Source organism: Mercenaria mercenaria, chromosome 11, assembly GCF_021730395.1.
Source record: "Mercenaria mercenaria strain notata chromosome 11, MADL_Memer_1, whole genome shotgun sequence".
NCBI lineage: Eukaryota > Metazoa > Mollusca > Bivalvia > Venerida > Veneridae > Mercenaria > Mercenaria mercenaria.
The window spans coordinates 46,874,312-46,887,549 of NC_069371.1; the positions used below are offsets into that span (position 1 = coordinate 46,874,312).

Consider the following 13,238-nt stretch of genomic DNA (forward strand, 5'->3'; position numbering starts at 1 on the left):
AAAGAAAAACACATTCATACTTTAAGTGAATGTTGCTTCTTTTCTTGATTTTTATATTTTGATCGATATAAAGACTATTTGAAACTAGAAATAAACAGTATTTGGCTAAATATATATAAGACAAGACGTGTGCATAATTGCGGGGCTGCTTGCTTGAGGAATGTGTGAGATTTCATACTAAACGTTCTCAACTGCCACGGAGATGAAAATGGTAGACGTACTATGCAGTATGATCAAAACCGTGTGGTGGATGGGTGGGGGTTGTCAAAATATGAAACTGAAACACACCATGTCTAGATCCACAGGGACGTTTATGATTAGTGATAAAGATCTCTTCCCCATCACCTCAGCGGACTAAAATATATTTACAAGCATATTTATTTCTCTCTCCCACCACCCCCTGGTGGAGACTTATTGCTTTTGCCTTGTCCGTCCGTCCTTTTGTCCGTCACACTTCATTTCCGATCAATAACTAGTGAACCGTTTGACCTAAAACCTTCACATGTCATAGGCCGGCAGGGCTTATACAGTAGACGACTCCTATTGATTTTGGGGTCACTTGATCAAAGGTCAAACTCACAGGGGCCTGAACATGGAAAACAATTTCCGTTGAATAACTTGAGACTCACTTGACGCAGATTACTGTAACTTCATAAGATGACTGGTCGTGCAGAGGAGATGATCCCTATTGATTTTGGGGTAACTGGCTCAACGGGGAAGATCAATGTGGCCTGAACATGGAAAACTATTTCCGGTCAGTTAGTTGAGAACCTCTTGACCCAGAATGTTTAAACTTCATAGGATGATTGGTCATGCAAAGGAGATGACTCCTATCGATTTCGGGGTTATTCTGCCGAAGATCAAGGTCGACGGGGCCTGAATATCAAAACCATTTCCGTCAATAACCACTTGACCCAGAATGTTGAAACTTCATAAAATGATTGGACATCCAGAGTAGATAACCCCAATTGATTTTGGGGTCACTTGATCAAAGGGCAATGTCACATTGGCCTGAACATGGAAAATATTTCTGGTCAGTAACTTGAGAACCGCTTGACCAATAATGTTTAAACTTCATAAAATGATTGGTCATGCAGAGGAAATCATCCCTATTAATTTAGGGGTCACTCTGTTAAACGTCAAGGTCATAGGGGCCTGAACATAAAAATAATTTCCGATCAATATTTTTAGAATTGACAAAAAATGTTAAAACTTCATCAGATGACTGGTCATGCAGAGGAAATAACCTCTGTTGATTTTTTGGTCACTCTAATAAAGGTCAAGGTCACAAGGCATGAACATGGAAAACCATTTCCGGTAAGTAACTTGAGAACCATTTGACCCAGAATGTTGAAACTTCCTAGGATGATTGGTTATGCAAAGGAGATGGCCCCTATTGCTTTTAGGGTCACTCCAATAAAAGTTAAGGCCGCAACAGATACAAATAAAACTCCATTTTCAGTTAATAACTCGAGAACCATTCGAAATAGAACCTACAAGTTTCAAAGGGTGATAGGAATTTCATAGTAGGTGACTCCTATAGTTTTTTGGGTCACTCCATCAAAGGTCAAGGTCATAGAAAACACTTTCCAAATCAATAACTAAAGGACAACTTGATCCAGAATGTTGAAACTTAACAGGCTGACTGGACATGCAGAGTAGATGACCTCTAATGATTTTTGGGTTACTTGGTCAAAGGTCAAAGTCACAGGGACCTGAACATGGAAAACCGCGTCCAATTAATAACTTTCGAACCATATGGCCCAGGATGTTGAAACTTAGTGTCTTTAGTTTTTCAATTCGAACGTAAGGTAGTGACACCCCCAAAAGCCCTGTTTAATGCTCAAAAGAAGTGATTGAGCAAAATCGTTTTTAAACATATTTAATAAATTTTGACCTTGATATTGACCCTATTAGCTCCACTGGCATCTTGCCAAATCTCATTGGTGTAACACTCGGGATTTAAATCATCTCTTTTAAAGTTTACCTTCAAGAAAGCTCCGGCCAATATTTAAACGACTGTTCACAATAAAATATTTCAACTTCACGTATAACGTCAAAGCTACAAGTACCTAAGCCCTGTTGGCTATTCACACTATCCAGAACACTTGTTTTCTATCTGTTAGTCATCTTTAGGCAAAATTCAATTTCTACAAATTGATATACAACAAAACTGTTGTGAAAAAAAGCACGTTTTATTTCAAGAAAACAGCGACATAAACATTCAGTGGTCTGAAATACAATTTTAGTTAGGCCATCATAAATATTTGCTTTATGTTAAAATTGGCGTATGCAATAAACATAGCCCGCTTTTTCACACGCCCGATTAAACATTATCTTTGCACAAAAGACAACTATGATAACTGGCTTAACCTTTACTGATGTACAACCTTTCGTTAAAGTGCAAATATATGTAAACAACAACAACTTAAACAAATAACCACAAATCAACACAACAGTATGGAGAATTCTCTTTCTGGTTGGTCGAAGTACAGAGTATATACATGTACACTTTCATCTCAATTTCCTTGAAACTTGTAATTGCCTTTGCATTATCATTGTCTCGCCCTTCGCCCTGAAGATGGTGTGATAATACGATACAAAGACGTTAAATTAGGATGCAGTTGCGCATTGATACGAAACAAAAGGCAATTAAAAGACACAATATCAGTATCAAGCATCGAATTATCGCGCTGTCGCATTATATTTCCACATTCTCGCACTATCACACCTTTACAACGTGTTATCGTCAAAACGTATTAAACATGTCACTGTATAGTTCTAAACTTTAATAGCATTCATTTCTTACTTTGTGATTAATATTTCAAGATAAATATCATTGTATTTCAAAGTAAATATCGAGATAATAGGTTTCAAAACATAAGATGAAAAATATAGTATCTGCTCTATAACAACTAGTTTGCTCAGGTTATTGGTATGAATTTGTTGTCATTTAACATGGAAAACTTTAATTAAATCCTCCTCCCACTTTCCAACAAACAATTTATTGTTTTTGTCACAGTATGTTAGACATCTGTGCTTGTCAATTCCATCGCTGTTGTCAAGAAGAACACATACCTGAACTAAGTCTTTCGAAAGCTGAATAATTTTGTTAGACAGGTAGCAGCAGACATAAATTGCTCCCGTTCTGTCTACAGTGAGACCACGTGGACCACCATTCTCTTCGTCCTTATAGATGGCTTTAACCTCTCCATCGAATGTTATGCTAGATATCATGTGTTTCCCAAGATCTGAAACGTATATTATAGTTTTATCTGGACTGAGAGCAACATTCCACGGTTTTTCAAATCTCTTTTCACCATCACTATCTACTGTAAGGTCATTCAACACGTTTCCACGAATATCAAGAACATGTAGACTAGCATCAAAATAAGAAACGACCATTTTCTTTTCTGTACACACAATGCTACGGCATGATCCACGCAAAAGCAATTGATAAACCAGGAAAATTGAAAATGAGCTAGTCAAAGATAAGAACTGAATAGCTTTAATTGTTGGGAGTGTGACAGCAAAATTATTTTCACCAGCCTTTGCAACAGCCCATGGTCCCGGAAGTATAAGTTCTGACTGTACCTTATATTTGTTCGTGTCAATCACTTTTAATCTACTATTCTTATAGTCAGATATTAGAAGCTTGTCTTTTGATACTGCACACATTCCTGTAATGCAACAGAATGGTAAAAGATCTTTTCGAGATGAAACAGTAAGATCAGCGTTAACCTTAATGTCCCTGTGAAGAGTTGTCAATTTTCCGAGTTCTCCCACATCTCTAAGCGCTGTCTGTAGAGCTGTGGAAAATTCAATTTCATAGTATGGTATTTCATTTTCCTTTCGAATATTTAGAATATCGGTCTGAATATGTTCCAATGCCTCTTCACCCGTTTTCACATCTAAAAAGAGCTGGCATGAATTTCCTTTTATCTGTGCATCTTCCAGCTTAGATTTGAGTCTTGTAACATTCTGCGTTATATACTTCTGTGTCAAAGCAACAGATTCAAGAAGTTTCGTATTTTGTTCGTGTTTTAGTCTTTCCTCTTTTTCGATGTTATTTTGGAACTGATCAAATAATTTATTGATCTTATCTCTTTGCTTCTTAATTTCTTCTGTTGCCCTTTTATGAAGAAAGTCAGCCCGTCGTTTGTTGGACTTGCACTTTTCAATTTCAGTATCTAAATCTGTGCCAAACTGATCTAGCAATTCCAAGTAGTTTTGATATTCCTTACTGTCCAGAAATGTCCCTGCAATATCAGGAACATATTTGACTGAATCTTTTGGACATTCTCGGTGCTCAGTAACCATACAAACGGAGCAACCAATTTTATCACATATTTCACAGAAACAATCTACGACTTTTTCTATGTGTTTCTTGCAGGTCTCTGTGCACTGATTTTGTTTCTTTTTCTCTTGTAATATGATATGTTGAAGTGGCCCTATTTCTTTGCTCTTAAAAATATCGTAACAGGAATTGCACAGCTTTGCCGTACAGTTCTCACACAGTCCTACTTCATCTACAGTTAACTCTTCACTGCATGATTCACACGATATATTTCGTCCAGCTTTACATCCAGCTACCTTAACATTATGGTCAAATTGTGCTTTTACATTTTCGGGTCTGTCAGTTTGACTTAAACTCCACACACTAGTAGCACAAGGGCCATCATCACGATCAGTTGCATCACTACCGCAGCTCATTCTAAGCTGGTGTAACACATCCTCCAAATCTTAATCGATCTTGAATCTTTATGGCCTCCTTTTCAATTCATTTTAATTTCGCTAAATTACATATTTACGCCTATAAAATGACTATGTCACATAACCTATACATAAACTGTGTATATCTTGAGATACAAATGAAATAATTCAAAATATCACTCTAAATGGCTACGCAGTGCTTTTATCGAATGACATGTAACAATTTTGTGGTTATCATATCTACACAGAGATATCCATGTAGGTAAAACTAACACTTGAAGTGATATATTAGTTCATAATGAGATTAATACAGATAAATATTAGGAATGTTTCTCATTGCAGAGTTGGCGCAGCCGTATTGCGCATGCGCGGAATTATTATCAAATGGAACGCACGGCAAAAATACTCATTTTTTTGCATGTTCGGACGCATTTAGTGTATAATGTGCATAATATACTGACTAAAGGTTAGGGTTAGAATCATCATGGTTACAAAATATATATATTTAAGGTGTTTTTGTTCAAATTTAGTTAATCCGGTATATACCGGAGTCTGTAATATATCACGGGCGCACCAACTCTGTATTTAGTCACAGCCAAATATTAGCGAATCAGATTTATTAAATATTATGGTCACCTACTTTAATCAACCAATAAAACATTTGAATAAGATGAAAGTATTGTAATTTATCTGTTTTAGTTCAAGTAGTTTCCTTGAAGCAGGTATCTAACAAACGTGTAGGATACCGATGTATAAGACAATTACATATTTTTATTTGCATTACATTACCTTACTTACATTACAATGATTGTGACCAGACTATCAATAAATAATGACATATGATGCCTACTTTGTACTTACAATTAATATTGCATTTACCTCTCAACTAGCTTATAAAAGTATAAAGGACTATTCCAATCGTGACAAACAATTCTCTATAATTCCAATTCTTCCACATATACATCGGTTTTAACGAATTCTCTCTCCAAACATTGTTAAATTATTCTAACATAGTAACGTACATGCGCAGGAGCAAAATAAAAAAAATAATGAAAAACACTTTTATCTTTGGTGGTCGCAGAATTTATTTTTTGATAAACCGTTTTTAATCAAAATTGATGTGGAAAATTATACTCTAAAAGCTATATATATGTACTACATGTGTGTCATTTGTTCGATATATGCTGTTGACGTCGACACTTCCTTCGTGTTTGCTTCAGAAAATGTAACAAGCAGTCTCGCAAGGATAAACACTATTAAGAATGCCATTAAGCAAAGACAACTCTCTGCCAGAAGAATGTAAGCAAACCATATAGGGGATAAATTGTCCATAAGGTAACCAAGAAATAAAGGATTTATCATTTGACCACCGGATGCAGCTATAAGGAAAATGGAAGATATTACACCAGAAACTTGTAGGATATCATTTTCAGTCCATGAAAAAACGCATGGAAACGTTATAGACATTGCAAATCCTACTAATGCAATAAACAACCATACTAGTTCTGATTAATACACAAGACTAGCTGTTAGAAATCCAACAAACGACAATATCAAAAGCACAAGGAAAGCAAATAGTAACTGTACTGGTCGGAAATATTTAATGAGAAATATTCCAGAAAACCTACCAATCGAATATGATGTCCAAAAAAGACTTGTTGCGTAGCTGCTGATACTACTATTCCACTGCAGATAATTGATACAAAACGTTGCTAAGTAACCAAAAAACGTGTCTTCAACGGCGCAGTATGTGAAGAAAATGAGAAATAACAGAGCTAATATTAATAACTTCTGTTTAATTGGTAGCGGATTTGGACGGGGCAATCCATTTATGTCGGCACCTCTACCATCCTGATTGTTTTCAGTCCATTTGATATTCATGATAAAGAATGGAACGCTACTGGACAATACAACGAAAAATGTAATGAGATATGCAAAATGAACGTAAGACGTTCCGTACGTTTGTACACATATCGTTTTGTCTGTACTGTTGTAGAATGTCTCATTCAAAGTTTTGTCTGAAAAGAAACACATTTCGTATGTAAACTGACTGCCTACAGATTTCGTAATATAACCAAGAGAGATAGTCGCGTCAATCAAAATGTTTTATAATGTTACAATAGGTTTTAACAGGTGTGTAGAATTGGTGATGTAAACATATGTAATTAAAATCGAAACCTTGTATCTGTAAATGTTTTGTAAATAATGACTTTGACGAAGACAGAGCACCGAGAGCACAAAGATCAACCCCATAAATGCACGAAGAAACAAGATGGGACAATTTTCAGTACATCCCATCCCTTTGGGCGATGTAAGCAGTAATTGTCAAGGAGTCTTCCACAGAATATTTCAGAATAGTAAGGTCTTACTCTATTAATTATCTAAAGTGCTTTGCCAAAATTTATTTAGAACTTTGCAAACTACATTTCCATAAAAAACAGGCTGTGCGATATCTTTTCACATAAATGTTCAGCTTACTTTTTAATTGAATAACTAATTCAGACGTATGGCGATAGAATTTAGCAAAGGATTTTCAACGTATTATTTAAAAGGCAGCTCTTTGGTAATATAACGGAGGTGAAATTCCTGTACGTTGACTGCAGGCTCTGGTATATCTTATAAAATGTGAAATATGAAAGCCAACAGATGTTTCACTATACATCTCCATCAAAACACGGGATAGTAACAATGTCCAAATTAAAGTAATCTCAATCAAACCCGTTTAATAGTGACATCAATTTGCAAAAAAAAGCTAAATACTAAACTAGCACGACTGACAGACATCAGAAACATGATCTTTTTGGCTTGTAAAAATTATACAGGTCAGACCTTAAACAATCATTATTGTTGTTGTACCTGTGCATGAATGAAAAATGAACAACTGATACCCCGATCTCATTAAATAAACATACTAGCTTTAGAAGACTGTTCTCCATCTGCTTGACATATGGTTTTTGCTAGGAATGGTTCAGTCGCAACCGGCGATGCAATTCCACCAATTCCGAAACTGAAGTGCAGTGCTTGCATGTAAGACCCACCTTTAACTCCCCAAATGGATATTATGTCAGCATTGCCTCCTTTAATGTAAAATTACAATGTATGGTAAACATTATAATGTGATAAAAATTCTCTGTACCGCACAGGTAAGTATGTAACATCCTGCACCGTCCAGACGAGTATATACACTCTCTGCACTGTCAAGGCAAATATAATATACAATCAGTGCTCTTTCAAGGCGAGTATATAATTCTGTATCGTCCAGGTGAGCACACACTCGCGCGCAGCAAGCACGCACGCATGCTATCTATCTTCCCTCTCTCTCTCTGCACCGCCATAGTTATACACCGCCAAGGTAAGTATGTAACTCTCTCTGAACTACCCAGGCAAATATATACACACACATACTCTCTCTCTCTCTCTTCTCTGCACCGCCAATGCAAGAGTATACAGGCTGATCACAACCAAATTAAATGTAAACCTCCGCTGGTCTATCGGAAGTAGTCCAGAGATAAATAGTGCTAATCTTTCTTCCTTTCATCATGCTCTTCCTCAGTAGCATTGCGTTTTCTTTTACTCTACCGCGTTTCAGTGTTTCAGTATGTATGTAAGAGACATTGGAATAAGCGAAAAGGAGTAAATTCAGCAGGTTGTATTTAACGAAATGTACTTTTCTTATATTAAAGTTAACAATCCTTTTTCTTCCTGCTTTTCTATTGTAGCGATATAATTCTTTATAGTCTCTGAAAATCTGATATGCTAGAAAATGTCGAAAAATCTTTATAAAATTAGTGGATTTGATATGAAATAAAGAACAGTCGGATTAAGTGGTGTTCAGCCTACACTCTCTGCAGCGAAATGGCAAGTATATAGTTCTCAATTTTCTATGCACTACCGGCAAGTTTATAATTCTCAATTCTCTGCACCACCCAGGCGGGTAAATAACTCTCTCTGTGCACCGCCCAGGCGAGTATATAACTCTCTGTACCACCAAGGGGAGTGTATACCCACTTCACCACCCAGACATATATATAGTTTTAAACTTGGTTAATTATAGGGTCTAATTTAAATAGGAAAGTCAACAGTTGGGTTCTAAGTCGATTGTCGGGTCACGAATCGGAAAAGTGGGTCTTTTGACACCAACTTTTTTTACCACTTCACCAATGGTCTAGGGTGGGGATACCCTATGCAACTAGCCTAATGTGTTAGGAACCGGTTAGTGGGTCTCTTTGATTATAACTGATTGGTGGGACAAAATTTTATATAAATATTATATAAAGACCCATTATTTAACCATTGCATCGCCAATGCAAATTTATAAACTCTCTACACACTCAGTCTAACTAAGATCTTTCATCATTACATATGTGATGATGAAATACAATTCATCGTACTGTGTGCTAATTGTACAACACAAGATAAAGCAATACACGTATTCTATCTCAACATACCCGTGTCCAGACCTCCGGCAGCAAGTCCGCAAATGAATTTGACGACCATCATTACAGAAAACCATTGGCACCATGGAACAAGTCCTGTAAAGACGCTCAAAACTACGGCATAAAAAGCTATCAGTAACACCTTGTTAAATCGATCATACAGTATGCCTGAAAGAGATAATTCATAGGTGATTTTTGTAACCTTTCTCGTCCCTTTCATATAAGTCTATACCATGATTGACTTAACAATCATTCATACTCAAATTATATCAGTAACCGTCCTACCGGTAATTCAAGGAAGAGAACAAGTCATTGCATGACAAATGAGTAACTTAAAAGGCCCAATATGGCCAATCTAACAATATACTGAAGTTTAATTTTGGGATTTAAAGTATGTGCTTTATAAAAAAAATGGATTAAATGAACTACTGGCACTTAAAATTAAAAATTGTACCTTGGCATTTTTTATGCTTACCGCTTAAAAAGGAGCCCACCATATAGCCAATTGCTGCAATTGTGAAAAGCCAAGACGCCGTGTCAAGGTCCTGGTCAACAATTATTCGCAAATCTGGGAAAGACGGGCCCATCTGACCTGTGGCCCAACCCTAAAATTTCGTCAGAATATTTCTAAATTATGTTACCTCTTTTTTCGCGAGATTAAAGACTTATTTGTTAAACTGATCCGTAACCCTCAAAAAACATACTTAACTTTTAATTTCTATGTTCAACAATAGTCAATGGTCATTTTGCCTGAATTTGGATTTTAAGAGAGTTTCGAATTTTCTGCTTCTTTAAAAAATTGTGTAAGTAAGTACTTTTCAAACATTTTAAAAACAGAATTGTTACGCGATTACGGGGCAGATAAGCCCAAATTCTTTAAAAAGGAGACATACCAAGGAGTTCTGTTTGTAAGCATCATTTGTTTCTGAACTCTCGAAATCTCTTTGTAAAATAATTTGCACAATTACTTTTTTTTAAACAATAATTGAGCATGTTAAAGACTGAGAAATCTATTAATGAGATGTACCAAACAAAGGGTAGTTGTTCATTTCTAAACACCTTTCATTTGGAAGATTGCATATTTTGTACATTATCAAGTTTTCTAGTTATATCGTGGTTACTTTATACTCAAACGATTAGGGAGCACGTTAAACTTAAAACTCATAAAGGGCATACTTCTTTTTCACTAAAGAAAGTGACGTACCAAAACAGTAGTTTGTTTTCCAAGAAAATCGTTAGTTTCTAAAAGTTCGTATCATTTTAATAATAATAAAAGATTACACATTCTGGAGATACCGATGGCTTCTTTTATTTTATTGTTTTATAATATCTGCGCATTAGTGTAATTATAAACTATTATTGACAATGTTAATTACACTGACATACCTCAATTCTTTTACTAAGCAATACCGTCAACTAAGAAAATCGACTAGGAAGTTGTAAAAGCCGAAAAACAAGAATAATGATTGTACCGTAAATCTTATATAGTATTACTCATTTGGTATCAGTCAACGTTTAGTAGTTGGTACGTATTGCATGTGTTGTTTTATCATTCATGTTGTTTTATAATAATATTTTATGGCATGAACAGTAGTTAATTTCTATATAAAACTGTTGTATTGATCAAAAATGATTTTTGTATCTCATAATATATCTTTTTTCAAACGAAACTAGAATAAACTTTTCGGCAAAACAACAGTGCATTGCTAAACAATAATAGCGTCCTACCGTATTCGTTGGGGATAAAGCCATAAACTATTTTCACGCAAATAACATAATTATTTATTGCGGGCGTATATTAGTTGCAACGTTCACTATGAACAAAATATTTCATCAGCGATAAGTAATTTTAATCTTGTGTAAAGCCATAAAACCCGTAGCATGCATACAAGACACCTATAAAGAAAAGGAAGTACCAATAATGGAGAATAAAATTTGAAAAGTAGATCCATCTGAAGCACCGAGAACAAGGCAAACAGTGAAAATTGTAGACTCGGTTTAGCTGAGTCTGTTCATGAGCAGTAATGGAAAATGCAACAATGCCCACGCCCACTAGCACCGGCTTAAGCAGTATTCAATCTTTTAATCTAAATGTGTTGAAATCAATTATCGCGAAGGACCAGAAAAGATAACAACACCGAGATGAAATCGGGGCGACTTTTTATGGCCGCCACACAGCACTTAACACCCGCTGTTGTGAAGTAAATGAAATCTGAAAAGTAGATCCCTCGGAAGCACCTAGAACAAGGGAAACAAAAGTCCAACCCAAGAAGCCATACTGTTTTGCTCATATATTAAATGAGTCAGTAATTGTTTTATTTAATATATTACAAGAAAGAAGGAAAACAACAGCAGACTCTATCTTATTATGTCACAAGAGGTAATAGAAAAGTAATACTTACCAAGCCTACAAATGCCCAGAGCAGGGACATGGTGTGAATAAACCGCCTTCTGTATGACATGTCCATCTTTATTCTTTGGCTAAAGATTTTGCTTTTATAGTTGATTCTATTCTGATTATCTGCTTTTCCTTTTTCTATAAAGTAAAAAAGAGTGCTTGCGAGCAATGGTATATTTGGCATCCTTTTTCCTAATTTGAACCAGTTTAAACAGTATTAAAGTATTATTATTAATATATCAATTCTGCGCTTTCTCCGTTCACATAAGATTCAAAATGGTTACTGACACAATCAAGCTTTTATACTGCCCTATCACGCGCCGTAATTAGGTCACTTATCAAAGGAATCATGCACTGAACACGCAGCGGTTCCATACAGTCTTCACACCGTGATAAAAAGCACCCGATTAAAAGGGATGTTCAGTAAGTACGACACATGAAGGTAGACTGAATTGTTAAACTGTCCAACAGGTCAACCCAAACAACTTTTTCTTCGAAGAAAGTACCATTTGATTTTAAATATTTCTATTTCGGAATTTGGCAAATATATGGCGCACCGCCATTCCATACAAAACTGGTGTGACCTATGGAACAAATATATGGATATGCCAATAGCCAAATTGCGGTCTGCTAAACGTTACATGCTATCTATCGTTTGCCAACTGTCATTTAATCATTTGCTTATTACAAGTTGGGATATGGTAATTGTCATTAGCTGCTTGTCGATTGCCAATTGCTTTTTCCTCGGAAAGCCACTTGCCAGTTGCTTATTGCCAGCTGGTTATAGCTAAATCGCGACAGTCTGTATGTTTGTTTGTTTGTCATAAAAATCGTGTCTAATCTGTAACTTTTTGTTGAATGACTGCGGTTAATAGCAAAAGTCATTAAACGAAAAAATATTTCCCACATTTAACGCTTATTAGCCGTATCTACAAATGACTTTTATCACAGACTCACAGACAGCAGTCTGAATTACACAGTATAAAATATTGTTATTATTATATTGGCAACCGGAAAATGGCAATTAGCAAAGGGCAATGGGGCACTAATAAACCCCTATAAAAAGTTGTACTATGTCTTTAAATTTTACATGAACGGGTTACGAAATTGTGAAGAAAAATTATTTAGTTCTAAAAAGTAAATGACAAGTGATCTTTAGCTTATCTATGTCTGACAGCCCAATTCCGTCTGATCCCGTACTTTTAAATACTAAAATGAGCCGTGCCATGAGAAAACCAACATAGTGGGTTTGCGACCAGCTTGGATCCAGACCAGCCTGCGCATCCGCGCAGTCTGGTCAGGCTCCATGCTGTTCGCTTTCAAAGCCTATTGCAATTAGAGAAACTGTTAGCGACCAGCATGGATCCTGACCAGACTGCGCGGATGCGCAGGCTGGTCTGGATCCATGCTGGTCGCAAAGCCATTATGTTGGTTTTCCCATGGCGCGGCTCAAATATCTAATGCAAAACAATTATAATACAGATTTGCATAAAACATTGTAACTATTTATTTCATGAACTTTGCGGACAATGGTGTGCATGTCATAGCTTTTATTTATCACTTTGGTTTTGTTTGAAACTAAGTTTAAAAACAAATTGCATCAGAAGCCTACATACTTCAAAGAATTCAAACAAGAAATAAAACTGTAACCAGAGCGTATTTGATCTCTAATCTTAATCATAATATACAAT

The 13,238-nt window shown here is 35.9% G+C and overlaps 2 protein-coding genes across 2 annotated transcripts; both read right to left on the reverse strand.

Annotated features, from left to right (window-relative positions):
* Window positions 1-2,949: 2,949 nt before the first annotated feature.
* Window positions 2,950-4,713, reverse strand: LOC128546772 (uncharacterized). Its single transcript, XM_053518078.1, has one exon. It carries the CDS (start codon window positions 4,711-4,713, stop codon window positions 2,950-2,952), a length of 1,764 nt encoding a protein of 587 aa, XP_053374053.1.
* Window positions 4,714-5,995: 1,282 nt separating this feature from the next.
* On the reverse strand, window positions 5,996-11,671 carry LOC128546888 (sodium-dependent glucose transporter 1-like). Its single transcript, XM_053518289.1, has 5 exons — window positions 11,552-11,671; window positions 9,625-9,754; window positions 9,162-9,317; window positions 7,626-7,790; window positions 5,996-6,731 (listed from the first exon to the last, which is right to left on the reverse strand). Exons 1-5 carry the CDS (start codon window positions 11,615-11,617, stop codon window positions 6,223-6,225), a joined length of 1,026 nt encoding a protein of 341 aa, XP_053374264.1. The 5' UTR covers window positions 11,618-11,671; the 3' UTR covers window positions 5,996-6,222.
* Between the last annotated feature and the right edge of the window lie 1,567 nt (window positions 11,672-13,238).